Source organism: Drosophila albomicans, chromosome X (genome assembly GCF_009650485.2).
Source record: "Drosophila albomicans strain 15112-1751.03 chromosome X, ASM965048v2, whole genome shotgun sequence".
Classification (NCBI taxonomy): domain Eukaryota; kingdom Metazoa; phylum Arthropoda; class Insecta; order Diptera; family Drosophilidae; genus Drosophila; species Drosophila albomicans.
Window position 1 is genome coordinate 12,531,149 of NC_047627.2, and position 17,260 is coordinate 12,548,408.

Consider the following 17,260-nt stretch of genomic DNA (forward strand, 5'->3'; position numbering starts at 1 on the left):
CGAAAACGGGAATTTGTAAAAAGTAGAAAATATTTATAAACCAGAAAATGTAGTAAATGTATATTTATTTGAAAATTGTTCAATATTATTAAACAGTTTGTTAGTCGTACTAGATTTTATATAAATATAATATATATATAATAAATAGTTGAATCCAAAAATTATACAAAATAATGTACATACATAAAATATTAAATATGAATAAAACTCATTAAAACTTATATATTTATTGGCAAATGGACATACGCAATCAGTTAAAGAATATCGATACAGTTAAGCAAAGTTGAGTTGATTTTTATTTATATAGTATATATGTTAGATGTCTGGCTAAGGGAATGTCAAAGCCTTCTCTCTCTCTCTCTCTCTCTCGCGCGCGTTCTCTTTTGCTTGTATCAAAGATGACCACCAAAGCAGCAAACTCTTTAACTGTTGTTTTAAAACCACGTTGCACATCTCATTAAATTCGGAGACGACTTTCAGCTTTCAGCTGTCAGCTTTGGGCTTTGGCTCTCAAAAGTTGAATGCCCTGCGTTTGCCACACAGTCGCAACAGTTGCCACAAGCGGTTAGATTACCACATTGATTACTATTTTCATTTCCATTTTGATTCCAAGTCGAAATTCCAATCCGGTTTCCATTTCCAATGGAAAAATGGAGGGGGGCCTTGAGCCTGTAATCCAAGTTTGACTGGCCACTGATTAGGCGTGATCTAGTTGAGCAGCTCTCTATAGTTAGCCTATAGTAAATGTATTATTGTATTATACTGCTATTCTGGGTTAATCAGACACTTTAGCCCCTATGTATGTATGTATAATAATACTAATTATTATAATAATACTGCCTGATAACAAACAGCACGCTGCTTAGTGGCAAGTCATGCTCACAAGGACGGAATATAGTGACGGAATTCACGTCTAGAAGACAATAGAAGGCGATAACCGTAGTCGTAGGCTTATCAATGGGTTGGACAGGGAGAGGGAAGGGAGGAGTGCTTTAAACAAACAAACAACAACAGCACACAAATACAGTTGTAATTGGCTTTGGGGGTGGGGTTGACATCTCTATGCGCTGTGCGAAGAGCGCAAAAGAAAAACACAAATAGTGCAGCCACAGTGGGCTTAGTTGGCATTGCAAGTGCGCAAAACGAGAAACTAGTAAAGTTGCTCTTACATAAAGAAATGACTCAAACACATTACATATGAAGCGCCTACAAATGAAATTGCATCATTGTGACTGATAAATTACAACTATTACAGATGCGCAAGAGAGAGCAGAGAAGAGCGTCAAAGAGAGCGCAGCAGCAGCAGCAGCATCAGCAGCACAACAACGAAGAACGAGCCAAACAACGTGTAGGCCGAAGAGAAAGAGAGAGACAGACGTCAATAACAAGAACACAGCGAACGCCAACGCGATCTTGTTAAAGGCGCGCGCGCAAGTGTATGTGTGTGTGTGTGTATTTTGGTGAGCCGGCGAGCCGGCAACGTTTACGCTGCGACGCCAACTGACAGTCGTGCCCCAGCACTTCAAAGCAACAGACGTGTGTGCAGCGAGTAACCTTCTGAAGCCTTTTATTTTACACCAACTTTTAAACGCAGCACATAACGTAACGCCACACAACGTAACGTAACGTAACGTAACAGAAGTTTATTAAGAGTACAAACCTGTAAAGAGCGAGTGACAATAAAACAAAGAGAGAGCTTCGAAAATGAATCCAGTTAACAGTGCAGTCCAGATGCTGCGTCTGCGCAGCTTCGCTGCCAACGCTGCCAACGCCGCCACACGCGCCATCTCAACGAATCGGCGTCAACGCAACACGGCGACCGTTGAACGCGCCCAGAGCATCAGCGAACGGGACAAGTTCCTGCACTATAATGCCGAAGATGGCTACTACAAGACATCGCCCTTCGATCCCATCAAGGTGCCCAATGTGCCGTTGCATGAATACGTGTGGCGCGACTTCAAGAAGTGGGAGAATGCCACAGCGGCGGTAAGTGAATGTTCTTGAATGAATATAAAGTGAAGTGAATGCAAGTGCGAGTACAGTGAAGACACACGTCACGCCTAGAGGAGTGTCTGCCATAGAGTATATAGAACACTCCCTAAACTTTATACATAGTATAGAAGATAATGATTTCGTTTCGATTTGCAATCAAACGCATACAACAAAGATGCGTGTCGATCGAAGGGACAGTCAATCGATTCAATTGGACTTCATTATATCCATTATTCTTGGGCTTATCAAGTGTAGTCGAGACACTTCAACTGAATACCCTTTAGTAAAACGCATGAAGTGGGTAGCTTAAAGTTTAGGCATGTTTAAATCTAACGATTGTTTATCTTAGAAATTAAAAGAGCAGAACATGTGAAATATTTTTAAACTAAAATATGACTCAATCTATTTTTTTTTTTTTTAAATCCGTGCTAAACTCAGAAATTAAAGTTATTAAAATGTTTGTTGAGTGCATATTTATGGGAACTGTGCAATAAAAATCTGTTAGAACGTGTCAAATAATCTATTCGAAATGTAGTAAATGGTGATTGATGATTTAACTGCCGAAAAGTGTATATAATTATAGGCTCTTTAATAATCTTTAAAGTATAAATTCCTTACAAAGATTCCTAAATATAAAAAAATAATATTGTGATCATGCTGGTAATATTCAAAAACTTACGAGGTATCGCTTAGTCGTGCATCTTATATCATTTGCTTATTTTTTTTTGTTCAGTTTATTGAACCAGAACCTATGCCAATATATAGAGGTAAGCGTGTGTCTGTGATTGTTTGTCTGACCTTCCTGGTGCTACCGCAATGCGTGAGCGTGTGAGTGTGGGTATGTGTGTAAGTGTGCATGTGTGTATGTGTGAGTGTGAATACAGTCACGCGGAATCGCCTGAGATTCGCAATTGAAAATCGCTTTGCAGGTGTTCTGCTGACAAGCATCAATAAACCAGGCAATGGTATTTTTATATGGGTCATTCGTCGTGTTCATCGGGGGAGTATTGGCCCCTCGAGTGGGGCAAGAGGTGTGGTGGGGTGGGGGGCACTATCGTCTATCGCCTGTCTGATAAGCGCGACGTGAACTGTGAAATGCGAAAAGCAGAATACGAAATACGAAATACTCGTAAAACACTTGCCCCGCGATAAGAGACAACACTTGAGCATACTATTTACACTCGTACTACTCGAATCTGATATTCCAAACGTCTGTGTGTGTGTGTGAGTCGCACTTCCAATCGAAGGGGGGCCTACTGTGCAATTATTATACGCTGTGACAAGTTCAAGTCGCGTCGATTGGCTTGGCATTAAATTGCCTCTAGCCTGCTGATAATACTATAAATGGAAATTCCAATTGGAAATTTATAATTGATGTATACGCATACGCATCCCAGTGTCGAATCTAATCCCCCACCCCCCAGTGACCAATTGGAATGCCAGACACACAAGAGTAAGAGCGACAGAGAGAGAGAGAGCGCACTGCGATCTATAAATAGATATGCATGCTGTCTGTCACTTGCATTTGCATAAGGCAAAGCCAAAGCCAAAGCTGAAACGTCGCCCACGCGGACGCCGCGCAACCGTCTCGCTCACTCGAATGTGTTTTTGTTGTGCAGTGTTTTTGTGCATTGTTTCCCTCATTTCACTTTTCGCTCAGCGAAATCAAAGTGCAAATGTTGTTGTTCATTGAAATTTATTGCCTTCAGGCGAGTGTGCGCTATCTAATATGCCTCCACAAAACACCATAAATTAAATGCAATTAAATGTGCATTGCATGTAGGAGCAAAGTGCAAGCTGGAACTTTTTGCGCTCCAATTGAATGCCAATTTCCAATAATGCAGTTGCTGACTTCTGTAACTTATTCCAAAGAAATTCCAATTTCATACTTGTTTAAACACACACACACACTCATTCCATTTTCTGATAAACAAGCCCAGTGACGTTAATCAGTTAACACTTAACGACACGAATTGTGATTTAGTATTGTGACTCTCTTAGTGTCTCATAATTTATGATTTCTTATGGTTTCGTTTCACAAAATATATGCAAAGCTCCTTTTCTCTTTACACTTTGGTGCTCTTAAGCTCTGCTTACGTCAGTGGAAGCTGTGGTTGTTGTTGTAAACTTTTTGGCAATTTGCCGCTTACGTCAGTTGTCAGTTGAAAATTGTTGTTGCTGCTCACACTCACATAATTGAGTTGAAGATTGTAATTGGTTTTTAATTGGTAAATAATAAGTCAAAATACGGATGTATTCAAACACACACCAGTTGTATTTATTATGCTATTTATATATGCTAATTATGATTGTTTTGATTGTTTTGTTTTTGCTTTCTTTAACCAAAATAAAAAGAAACAAAAACAAAAACCGATTGCCGGCAAAATTAGACATGCCAAACACACACACATACATGCAAATGCAAACATACACACATGTATTCGGCATGTTTTCTTCTTGTTTTTGTGGGCCCGTCTACTGCAAAGATGGGGGGGAGCGTAAGAGGCAGGCAGCAGGCAGCCTCTCTCTTCGTGCGCTTGCTTTGCTCTTTTCGTCAACAAGTTTCATACACACACACACAGCGAGAGAGACGCTCACACAGTGACAGTGCAGAGGCCGCTCTCCGTTTCATACGTTTGCAGACTTTGTACTTTGCCCCACTGAACTTTGATCAGTGGCCGCAACGCAACTCAAGTGGAACACACAGAGCGCGCGTCAAATGCACGAAATCATTTCGTTTTTGCTCTTTTTTTCTTTTTTTTTTTCTTGTCATTTATTTTCCGCTTGTGTGTGTATAATTTACTTGATTTCTTTAATTTTTGAAAAAAAAAAAAAAATGTTGAGTATTTTTATGTGCTTGTTTTGTGTGTCCCGTCCCCCAGGCAGCAATTCGCCCATGTATACGAAAATGTATGTGTGTCCGTTACGTTTTATTTATAATTCGCAATCTTATATTAATGCCAATTTTGACTGCGCAAAAATAAAACATTTCCCTTGGCCTAACAGTGCCACGGAAAAGTATTGCGATTGACTTGCAAATACGCGATTAACCTCTTTGCTCTCCCAAGTTATCTTTCTGCCCTTCAACTTGACCCTGAACAGGGTTGCATCCGCTGATACGGTAATCAGTCACAGTTAAGGTTAATGCACTCGACACGCTCGCTCATTAGTCACACTTCCAATCGGATGCGATTGTATTGAGTTTCACTATATAGCACACAATGCTGGGGGGTTTTTCCAAATCACAGATTTTCTAGATATTTATATGGACAGTGTCATTTTATACTGCTAAACTATATATACCATATACATATATACCATATATGTACATATGTATATATATAGATGTCTGTGGCTTGACGCCACACATATTTGGATCGTGTTTCGCATTGGATCGTATGACTGCCCATGGGAATGATCGCTGAAAAATTTTTACCACTAATTGCCCCGTACCAAAAGGGTCCAAGGTACAGCAAATATATAACGCTACCACTAAACTGTCCAACATCACGTAAATTCCATATAATTGCTATTAGCCAGGTGTTTAAATGCTGACCTATTTATAATAATCACATAGCTTTAGGGAAACTAAACACATATTGAAATCAAGAGATTATGGTTCATTTAATTTTACAACAAGTGTGAATATTATTATTATAAAATCGAGAAACCCAATTATAATGTTAAAATATATATCTGTATTTTATATATTCCTTTTACGATTTCAAAAGCATTTCAACTAATTTCATATGGTAGAATTGTGAAAGCTTTATTCTGTATATAGAATATATCCTTATCTTCTCAGTATTGATGGTTAGAAAACTTTATTAGTGTAATATAATAAAATAATATATTTTTGCAGGTTAAAATACAATACTCATAGATTAAAGAAGCCTTTTCAAAAAAATTGAAGGAATATAATACCAGTATTTTTAGATTTCATATGAATAGGCGAAGAAATACTATAATTTCTTTCCACGACGGATTTTTCAATACGCTTATATCTTCTATATCTTCTATATATCAATATTCTTGTTATGAAATAGTAAATATTGTAAAAATAGGACACTGTATAACAATTTATTATAATTTGTTTCCTGTATCTCTACTTTCTTCAATCTCTAACCTTCTTTTCTTACATGCCTTAATATGTTTTCCATTCTTTTTTTTTTTCGTTTAATCTTCTATAGGTCTGCGTAGTCACAGATCGTCAATATACTTATGCGCAGCTGCGTGATGCGAGCGCCGCTTTTGCTGTTCGTTTGCAAACCAAGTTTAAGCTGGCCAAACCCGATGTCCTGGCTATATGTTTGCCCAATCTACCGGAGTATCCCATCGCCTGCCTGGGCGCCATTGAGGCTGGCCTCACCGTGACCACAATTAATCCCATCTATACGCCAGGTGAGCTCAGTTCCATAGCGCCACATCATAGCGATATTGTCAGCGCACTGATAAGACGCCGCAACAATAAACAATTAACGTAAATCTCGAATAATTAACTCTTATCAGGCTCTGTAAACTTTATGACCCCCAATCTCAGAACACCAGGCGCTAGCCACATTTCCAGTCCCAGGCCCAGTTCCACTCCCATTTCCAGTTTCAGTTCCAGTTCCAGCCAGAGTCGAAAGATCACCATTGCAGATAGACCCTTATTTTTTTCGAGTGGGTCCAGAGCAAAGTTTGTACTCCGACAAAAACATGCAAGCTTTAGACATGATAATGCCGTTTTAAAGTGATACTTTTTTTATGGTCATGATAAGCACATACTTTGACTGCAGTCCAAGATCTGGTGGGGGCAGAAAATGTGGGACTAATAGATACTCAGCATCGCAAGCTTAACAATTTCAATTCTCAGAAGCAGGATGTATAACCTACATTTTGGAGAGACTTTATTCATAATGGTGATGTACTATGATAATTCTGCATTAACTAAGAGATTCTTAAAAGAAATTATTCTTAACGTATAGCTTACATTTTGTATAGACTTTATTTGAAATAGATATCTTACGCTCTTCTTTATATACTATGATTATTGTGCATTAACTAGGAGATTATTTATAGAAATTATTCTTAATATACAACCTATTCTATTTCGTATAGACTTTATTGATAATGGAGTTCGTAATCTCTTTCTTATATACTACGATAAAACAGCATTCACTGAAATATCGACATCTTAAGGTCAAAGAAAAAGAATGAAATAAGAATTATAGTAAAAGATTAATGGATAGTCAGTATGTGGTATAACAATTATTATTATTAGTTATATTATGAGTATATACCATACCTACTTAGTAAGGTACTAATAGATGGATTTGAAAAGATATATGTAGATACATTCTAGATGAATACATCCGATACCATTCTTATCTCTATGCAATACCTATTGTGCCCATTATTAACGGTAAGGTATAGATAACTCACGTTTGATATGCGCTTTATAATAAAGATAGCAGAAAACGTTTAAGATAAATATTTTTGTAAGACCTTATCTACATACCACACTTATTGTGAAAGTTTTAACAAGTTAGCGCTGATTCAACCATACCGAAAACTCAACAGTATCGTAACAGCTTATCTACTAAAGATATACTGAAACTATAGTCTGGTATGTTAAATATACTAACTGATAAATCGTATTGTTTTGATTAACTAATGATTATTGCTTGAGTATCAAAATATAACTCGAACAATAATTATAATATATTTGATCATAAAAATACAAAATAGAATTCTGCAAATCATGGTGAATTTGCATAATTTGACGTTAAAGAATAGTAAAGTTGTGAAGTGAAATACTTTATTGTTTGAAAATAACAAAACAATCAATATTTATGGTATTTGGTATCGAGGTGTCAACCAAAAGAAAACTTCAAGAATATTTACGTAATATAGATCGTTGTAAAATTTTAAGATGAGTGTTTGTCATTCTATATAGATGTAGTACATTGTAGATCAACCATAGTAACATATTTTATTCTACAAATTCTATAAAAGTCTATGCAAGATTTAAATAAAATAATATACATTTACCTCCTATAGAGAGAGAGAGAATATAGATCGTACTATTTATAGCTAAGCACATAAGATTAACACGTTATTGCTGCTCGACTATGAGATACCCTGCACTTATCAACAAATCAACAATATCTAAGCGATATGTTCTAATAGATATTTTATGTTTATCCTTGCAGACGAGATTGCACGCCAGCTGACGTTCAGCAATGCCAAGTTCCTTGTGGGCAGCGCCCAGGGCTACGGCACCTTGAGGGAGGCGTGCAAGCTGGCGGGCAAACAGTTGCCCATTGCCGTGGTGCGCTGCACGGCGGACGAATCGCTGCCGGAGGGCGCCATCGATTTCTTCGAGGTGATGAGCACGGAGAATGTGCGCTACGATGAGCTGCGTGCTCCCAAGGATGCCAGTGCCGACGATATAGTCTTTCTGCCCTTCTCATCGGGCACCACAGGCATGCCCAAGGGCGTTGTGCTCTCGCATAACAACATCAGCAGCAACTGCGAACAGATTCAGGAGGCGTTGCGCATCGATTCCACCGACTTCCAGGACACGCTGCCTGCGGTGTTGCCCTTCTTTCACATCTACGGCCTCACCGTCGTCATGCTCTCCAAGCTCGGCGAGGGCGCCCGTCTGGCCACGATGCCCGCCTTTAAGCCCGACGACTTCATCAAGTCCCTGGACACCTACAAGGGCAGTGTTTTGAATTTCGTACCTCCAATTGGTAAGTAGAGATCGTAGTAAATATCTTTATGTGCAACTGACTGACCTTTGTTGATTTGCTCTTCTTGCAGCTCTCTTCATGATCAACAGTCCTAAGCTGTCGAAGGAAGTTGCCAGCAATCTGCGCGTTGTCATGTCTGGAGCTGCACCCATTGGAGAGCACGATGTCGAGCGTTTCCTCAAGAAGTGAGTCAATCTCTGCAGGGTTTTCTATCGTTGTTTGTCTGTCTGTTTTTTCATGCAAGTCTCTGATGTGTAGAGATAATTTCGGAAAGGTGCAGTCAAGTGTGCTTGACTTTGAGATACTCGTTACCCATTAATAGGAGCACAACAGTGCATAGACAGTATTATCGTAAAAGTATACCAAAATAATATACTGAAAAAATCCAAAAATATTTGATGAGCTATATAAACGGGGTTTATTGGCAAACTAGTATACCATAATCAAAAATTAAAAATACCATATACTACATTTGGTATATGGTACTATATTATATACTATATTAAAAATATACCATAGAGAACAAAGTATATGCGATTTCAACAGGAATATACATTTGTAAATCAAAACAAACATACTTCAAAAATTGTAGATGAATAATATTTTTACTCTTCTTGACATCACATTGAATGATTAAGATAGAGAACTTTCCAGAGTCATCGTGAGTTAAGATTTCAATTAGAAAACCACATTGAAGTCTCGTTTCAATCATTTTTTGAGATTTCAAAATTTGTATACCAACTGCAGGTCTTAATTGCATTGGTTCACAATCTAATATACTATATATTGCATTCTATGGTATATTTTTAATGTAGTGTGTAGTATATCGTTATACCAAATGTAATATTTAGTATATTTCATTGCTTTGGTATATAAATAAATACTTTTGGTATACTTTAAATTTAGTAGTATTTCGATATACCAAATATAGCATTTAGTATTTTTAGTTATTGTTTTTGGTATATTTATTTAGCCCATTTATTGCTCTTAGAACGTTTAGTATATAATATTTAGTATATTTCATTGTTTTGGTATATAAATAAATACTTTTGGTATATTTTAAATTTAGTAGTATTTCGATATACCAAATATAGCATTTAGTATTTTTAGTTATTGTTTTTGGTATATTTATTTAGCCCATTTATTGCTTTTAGAATGTTTTACTTATATTTAAAATGAGTAACGAGTATATCACAGTAGTGAACCTTCATTGCTAGCATATTTTTAAAGCGTAACTTGTCTTTCCGTATATGTAGGTTGAACGGATCAGATTACCTTATCAAATTTTACTAGGAACTAGTGACAATACCTTGAACTGTTTAGCATTAAAAGCAATTCAGCAAATCAATTGAAACTAAATCAACTTTGCCCACTCATCGCTTCTTGCAGGTTCCCCAAGACGCGCTTCATGCAGGGCTACGGCATGACGGAGGCCTCGCCGGTGATTCTGATGACGCCGGAGGGCAACACACGCTACGCTTCGTGTGGCATTGCGCCGGGCAGTACCGAGTGCAAGATCGTGCCCCTCGATGGCAGCGATTCGAAGGGCGTGGGACCGCGGACAACGGGTGAACTGTGTGTGCGTGGACCGCAGGTGATGTCCGGCTATCTGAACAACGATGAGGCCAACGAGGTGACATTCTATCCGGGCCATTGGCTGCGCACCGGCGACGTGGCATTCTACGATGAGGATGGGTATTTCTACATCACGGATCGCATGAAGGAGCTGATCAAGGTGAAGGGATTCCAGGTGCCGCCAGCCGAACTGGAAGCCGTGCTACGCGATCATCCCAAGATCCTTGAGGCCGCCGTCTTTGGCATTCCGCATGAGCTGAACGGCGAGGCGCCGCGTGCTCTGGTTGTACTCCGTGAGAATGAAAAGGCAACCGCCGAGGAGATTGCCGCCTATGTGGCGGAGCGTGTGGCGCACTACAAGAAGCTCGAGGGGGGCGTCATCTTCGTTGATGAGGTGCCCAAGAATCCCACCGGCAAAATACTGCGCAAGGATCTCAAAGCAAAGTTCTCGGACTGAGCCCATCTAAGCAATCCCAACGTATCTTTTATAGTACTCTAAAGCAGGCACTTTTTTTTTTTTGTTATATTTGTAAAGATACTTTTTTTTGTCGTTAGAGATATAGTGAAGGAGCAAACGAAGGTTTTGGCTCTCTGCACATTGCATTTAGACGAGTAGCCCCCAGGGGGCCACAATAATAGTTAGTAGCGAGTAGCGAGTAATAACTAGCGAGTAGCGAGTAGCGAGTAACGTGTAACGAGTGACGAGTAGCATAATGCAAGTGTCACGTGTAATGGAAATCTTTAGTCCCAGACGTAATCGAACGCTGGATTGGTCCATAGCTTGTAAGTTGTCGTAGGGCTAATTAAGCAACCTAAGTGTGTACCTATTGCATTCAGAATAGATTCTCGATTGCACCATATCTGGACCTGCATAAACACCTTTGAGATACACGTGTCCAAGGACCGGACCTAAGCATAAGTTAAAAAACGATCAATATACTGTTAATCTATGTAATACGAAGGCGGGATGATAAATGATCGAAATCGAAATCTACTTGTAATCTATTTTATCCTAAATGATATCCTTATGGAGCCCTTTTCTTGGTGCTATTTGCCCATTTCAACCATTTTTAAATTAATTGATAAAGAATTGATTTTTTATCAAATCCGATCATTTATCAGCCTGTCCTCGTATATATCTTCTTTTTTTTGTTATTAGTAAGTTAGTTTTTTAGGATATGAATAAAACGATATTGATTATTGATACAAACGCATATATTTAATCGTACTATATAAATACATATCCATATATAACCATATGGGATTTTCTAATAAAAACTGATTGACCAAGCACACAAATGTTTAATTATTTCACCCACAATTTGGAATTCCCAGTAAAACACGCACTTTGTGTCGTTTCTTTTCTTTAAATTTATTTATTTACGACAAAATACACAAAAATGTTAGATTCGATTTATTTATTGATTTAGTTTTAGGTTTTTTTTTTTTTGTTGTTTCTTGCACTTTAAATCATCCCGCACGCTGCATATATAAATTTAAGTTACTCGCACTTAAAATACAATAGAAAAAAAATATATTCTCATATACAATATATTTTTCTTTGATTTCAATATTCTTTATAATAAGTATTTCAAGTATTTTGTTAAATATTTTTGTATTGTAATTCTGTTCAATGATTTCCTTTGTTTTATGCTTGTGTGTGTGTAAATGCGCGTAGATTTGCTCTACGAATCTTCTTCTTCTTCTTCTTCGCTCTGTTCTACGTAGTTCTTCTTCTTAACATTCGTTCTTTGCATTTCTTAAACAAATTTGGGTTCGTTACAAGGCTGCAAAACCGTATTAATGTCGATCTATAAATAGACTAAACTATTGGAATATTTCGACAAAGGAGAAAGGAAATTCAATTTCAAATGTTAATCGCTAATTTGGAATCTATTATTAATGGCTGCGAATAGATATATCCCACATTGAGTTCTTGAATTGAGAACTAATTGGACATTGAATAAATAAACGATTTCATTTTTTAAAAAATATATATTAAATTTCCGACCTAATGAGTTCTTAAACGAAGAGTTCATTAGATTCATTTCTGAGGTAGAAAAAAAATATGGTTTCATTTCATAGAAAAGAAAATCACAAGCTCAATTCGATTGAGTGTTTAAAGAGGGAGAGAATCAATCGTGTTGAAAGCCTTAGAATAGCTATCGACAGAGAATTCTTCTGTAAAATTGTCAACTGTTTTGCAGCCTTTGATTAATTATTCTAGCAAATAAAGTAGGAAAACAAACAAAAAAAAAAACAAGTTCAATGGATGAAGAAAAACAAAAAACATTCGAAATGCTGAGAAGAAAACTTTAATATTTCTTAATTATTCGTATTTATAGATTTTTGTGATATTTTGCGGCAAATATCACGCGTTTAAATTGGGTACAAAGACAATGTAGATTCACAAAAATTGTTTTAACTAAATTTAAGTTGTTTTGCTTTTTTTTTTTATAAATTTTTTGTATGTTTTGTTAAGGTTTTGGTAATTTCAAGTGTTTTCTTTGCTAAGAACTAAAAAACAAAATGTGAAATGCAGATGGAACAGAAAACACGGGGGTTAAACAGAATTTAAACATAAATAGTGTTGTAAAACGTACAAAAAATTAGTAATGATATTCATAATAATAGAAAAAAAATATTGAATTGAACGCGTGTCGTTTGTGTGTGTGTGTATGAGAGTGTGTGTGGAAGAGCGGCCTCATTGAAAAAATAGTGTTGGAAAGTGCATCAACTGAATGTGTTAGTGTGTGTGTGTGTGTGTGTGTGTGTGTGTATTAGGGTGCCCATCATTTGGCACGTTGATGTCGTTGTTGATGTTGTTGTTGTTGTTGAGGCAGTTGTTGTAGTTTGAACTGAATAGAGACGGTCGAAAAGAGTGTTGGTGAACGACAGTGTTGGTGAACGACTGCCGATCCGAATGCTTGAATCAAAACTATTTGATGATCGTTGTGCGTTGCTGTATTAGATGTTTCTGTTTCTTGTTGTTATGCTTATGAACTAAATGACAGCGATTACAACATTGACAAATGACATGTAAATATATATAGTATATAGTTATTATCAATACCAACAAACTACGCACAATGAGTTTTACTTTTTTTTTTGCTTTTTATAGCTGTTATTTTTTTTTTGTTGTTTTTGGTATTTCTTATTAATCGAGAAAAGGCCACAAAATGCGTTTTGCGAATGCGTGCGAAATGCAAAAGTTTCGATTGTTTGTTTATATTGCTGATCCTTATACAGATCTGCATATTGACACACACACACACAGACACACATAGACACACTGACACGTAATATCGGAGTACATTTTGCTATAACTGTTATTCTCTCATTTTATGTTTTTACTTTTTCTTTTAGTTTTATTGTAGTTGTGTGTTCTTTTATATAGATTATCTTTAGACTCTTCCTTTGTGTGGTTTTCTCTTTCGCTCTCTCTCTCTCACTCACTCGCTCGCGCGCTCTACGCCTAACGCTCTATCGCTCTATCTCTATCTCTTTTGATGTCGTTCTGTCGTTTCATTTCGCTTCTTCCATTTTGCAATTCCTTTTCTTGGGGGGTTACGTCGTCATTGCCATTTGTTGCACATCCCATTCAAGCAGATTTCACGCCTTGGCTCCGGGTATCTTCGACAGCACCTTGGACAGATCCACTCCGGTCAAGGCATTGATCGAGGGCGGCAGTTGGGCCACCAAACGAGTGACATCGTTGGTCACATTATCGTTGCCACCGATCAGCACAATCTCATCCGTCTTGGCCAACGGTGCGGCCACCTCAGCAGCAATCTGTAATAAAAGATCATAGATCATAGATCAGTATCAGGCTTTTGATCAATTCTCTCACTCACTCACCTTGGGCAGCGACTCGAGCACAATGTTCATAATGGCCGCATCGCCGTACTGTTTGTACACATTCGCCTTCATCCTCATGCGTTCTGCCTCCGCTTTGCCCACCAGCTCGATGGCATGAGCCTCGGCTGAACCGAGCTTTCGAATGCGCTCGGCTTCAGCGCGGGCTCCCTCGATGGTCTGGCATCTGCACGTAAGAGAAAGAGTTGCATTAAAATCATGTACAAGTTCAATAAAGAAGTCTTGGCAAAACATTACGCATACGACATGTTGTTCAATATGTACTTCACTCTTTCTAAAAATCTACTTAAATTGCTTATTCTTTCCAATTAAACAGACATTTTATGATGTCACATGTGCAGAGAACAAAGATGTCGGTCTTTTAATTATGTAGTTTACAATAATTCAAATACCGCCTGAACTTATATGCCATAAATCATACTTTTAAGGGGCTATACATTCATATTGCTAATATGAATAACTAATTCTTATTCAACATAAAATGCAACCAAACTGATAATATTTGGTGGTGAAATACCTTCAGGAAAAGGAGGCTTCAAAATATGTATGCATTAAGTTGAATATAGAAAACATAACATTACGCATACGACGTGTTGTTTGAGCAGTAATTTCTAAAATGTTTAGACTTAACATATAGTACTTTCTTCCCACTTAAATAGACATTAAAATGCCGCCTATTCTCATAAGCTCCCTATACACTATTATACTGCTGATATTTGGAAGCAAATTGAGTATGCATTCATATTGCTCATACGACCTGTTGTTCAAACACTAATTATTAATCAAATTAAAGTGCTACTTATGATTTGGTAGTGTAGTATCTTTAATAAAGAAGGGAGAAGATTTTAAACTATGTAAGTACGCATTTACATAGTTCAATATAGAAAAGATAACTCATACGACGTGTAGTCAAATGAACTACTACAAAGTTTCTAAGAGAAATGTCGCCTGTACTCATATGCTTCTTAAAACAGACTGGTTATATTTAAGTGAAAATCATAAAAATTAAGTATGCATTTATATTGCTGTTCTTTATAGGAAGCATAGTTCATACGACCCGTTGCTCAAGCATTAATTCTTATTCTTATTAACCAAACTGAATTTATTTGGTATTTCAAGGATGCATGGAGAAGATTTCAAATAAAGTATGCATTAACATTGCAAATGTTATTTGAAACATTGCTCATACGTCGTGTTGTTCAAAGTACTATGATAATCAATCTAATCAAAGGAATCATTTTTAATGGCCTGGCATCTTCAGGGAAAATGGAGAATGTTTTAAATGATATATACATTCAGTTCAATATAGAAAACATAACATAACTCATACGTCGTGTTGTTCAAGAAAAAGTTTTTATTCTAATTAAAATGTTGCCTATAAATCAACCCATTTTATATGGTAGTCTAGCATCTTCACGAAAAATGGAAGTAGGTTTTAAGTAAAGTACGGATTCATATTGCAGTTTAATATAGAAAACATAACTCATACGACGTGTTGTCAAATTAATTACGACACACTTTCTCATTAAATTGTCGCCTCTAATCATAAGGTCCATAAATCATACTGATGATATTTGGTGACAAATTGTAATATGAGGTTCTACATATAAAAATAGCGCATACGACGTGTTGTTCAATCACTACTATTTATTCAAAATGAGGTACTACATCCAAACTGAGAATATTATGTGGTGAAGCAAATTCAGAAATGAAAGGATTAGGCCTAAAATTATGTATGCATTCAATTTGAAACATTGCTCATACGACGTGTTGTTCAAATTACTATCTGTAATCAAAGTGATAATTTTTAGTGGCCTGGCATCTTCAGGGATGAAAGTAGTACGCTTTGAACTAAGTATGCATTCATATAAACATAACTCATACGACGTGTTGTCATGTAAGTTATTCACATCTGTTTCTAATTGAAATGTGACCTATACGCATATGGTCCACAAGTCATGCTGATAATATTCGATGGCATACTGCAATATGAAGTTATATCTAAGCATAAGTAAGTTTTAAATACAGTTCGTAATCATATGGAAGTTCTACGTTCATACATATAGCGCATACAACGTGTTGTTCAATCAATACTTTACTAATTCAAATACAGCTCAAATTCAAACACAACCGAAATAGATTTCAAGTAAACATTGATTTCGTTTTTTATATGTACACACTCCTCCGTATGGATTGCATAAACCTAAGCTGCTGTAGAATATAATTTAGCATGCATGTGAAATGTGAAACCAATGGTGTAGAATATAATTGAGTAATCATTTCATTTGCTAAATTGCATCACTGATACAATTGCTTGGCAAGCGGAGCACAAGGCAAAGTGAAGGTCGTAAACGAGGAAATGTCATCGCAATCTACAATATCGTAAATATGTGTATGCCAGTCACATTGCAACTATGAACAACGCTGCGTATGCGTAATTAATTGCACCGAAAACAACAACTTACTGTTTGCCCTGGGCAATGGTCTGCACACGATAAGCCTCAGCCTCGGCGGGCAGCTTGACAGTGCCGATAAGTTCGCGATCCTTGCGCTGAACTTCCTGCGACTCGATCTCGATCTGCTTGCGACGCTCGACGACATCGATCTGGATCTCCTCGTTACGGATCTTCTGGCGAATCTTGGCCGCCTGCAGTTCGTAGGCCAACTGCGACTCAGCCTTGGCCGTGTTGATCTCCTGATCGAAATTGGCCTTCTGCAGTTTGAACATGCGCGTGTTGTCCTCGATTTTCGTGTCCGTCGAGTATTTCACATCCATGGCGCTCTTCTCGCACTCGGCCTCCCGAATGCCAGCGTCACGATTCGCCTCGGCAACACCGGCATCGGCATCACGCTTCACCACCGCCGTCTGCGCCTTGCCCAGCGAGGCCAAGTACTGCACATCATCGTAGACATCCTTGATGGTGAACGAGAGGATCTCGATGCCCATGCGTCCGACATCAGGTGCGGCCACCTCGCGGACCAATGCAGCGAACTGGTCGCGATCTTTGTACACCTCTTCGACTGTAAGCGTTCCTGTAAATCAAAGGACAAAGAATACAAATTAGGATGGAATGTAAGCA

At 37.6% G+C, this 17,260-nt stretch overlaps 2 protein-coding genes across 5 annotated transcripts in view; one reads left to right on the top strand and one right to left on the bottom strand.

The window, feature by feature from the left end:
• Positions 1 to 1,489: 1,489 nt before the first annotated feature.
• Positions 1,490 to 11,520, top strand: LOC117567483 (uncharacterized). Its single transcript, XM_034247516.2, has 5 exons — positions 1,490 to 1,986; positions 6,183 to 6,393; positions 8,187 to 8,729; positions 8,800 to 8,914; positions 10,119 to 11,520. Exons 1-5 carry the CDS (start codon positions 1,705 to 1,707, stop codon positions 10,759 to 10,761), a joined length of 1,794 nt encoding a protein of 597 aa, XP_034103407.1. The 5' UTR covers positions 1,490 to 1,704; the 3' UTR covers positions 10,762 to 11,520.
• Positions 11,521 to 11,708: 188 nt separating this feature from the next.
• Positions 11,709 to 17,260, bottom strand: part of LOC117578054 (flotillin-2) — a 128,620-nt gene continuing 123,068 nt past the window's right edge. For all 4 annotated transcript variants that reach the window (XM_034263184.2, XM_052006411.1, XM_034263218.2 and 1 more), the window contains 3 exons: positions 16,646 to 17,213; positions 14,163 to 14,346; positions 11,709 to 14,096 (listed from right to left, as the gene is read on the bottom strand). In XM_034263184.2, the coding sequence (XP_034119075.1) occupies positions 13,917 to 14,096; positions 14,163 to 14,346; positions 16,646 to 17,213 (932 nt within the window). In that variant the 3' untranslated portion in view covers positions 11,709 to 13,916. The remainder of the gene's footprint in view (positions 14,097 to 14,162; positions 14,347 to 16,645; positions 17,214 to 17,260) is intronic.

What these genes read in the sequence shown, in the direction of transcription:
- LOC117567483 (XM_034247516.2), top strand. Translation starts at nt 1,705, where the DNA reads ATGAATCCAGTTAACAGTGCAGTCCAGATGCTGCGTCTGCGCAGCTTC. An exon ending in TAATCCCATCTATACGCCAG is followed by an intron (nt 6,394 to 8,186) that starts GTGAGCTCAGTT and finishes TTATCCTTGCAG; the next exon opens with ACGAGATTGCACGCCAGCTG. An exon ending in GTCGAGCGTTTCCTCAAGAA is followed by an intron (nt 8,915 to 10,118) that starts GTGAGTCAATCT and finishes CGCTTCTTGCAG; the next exon opens with GTTCCCCAAGACGCGCTTCA.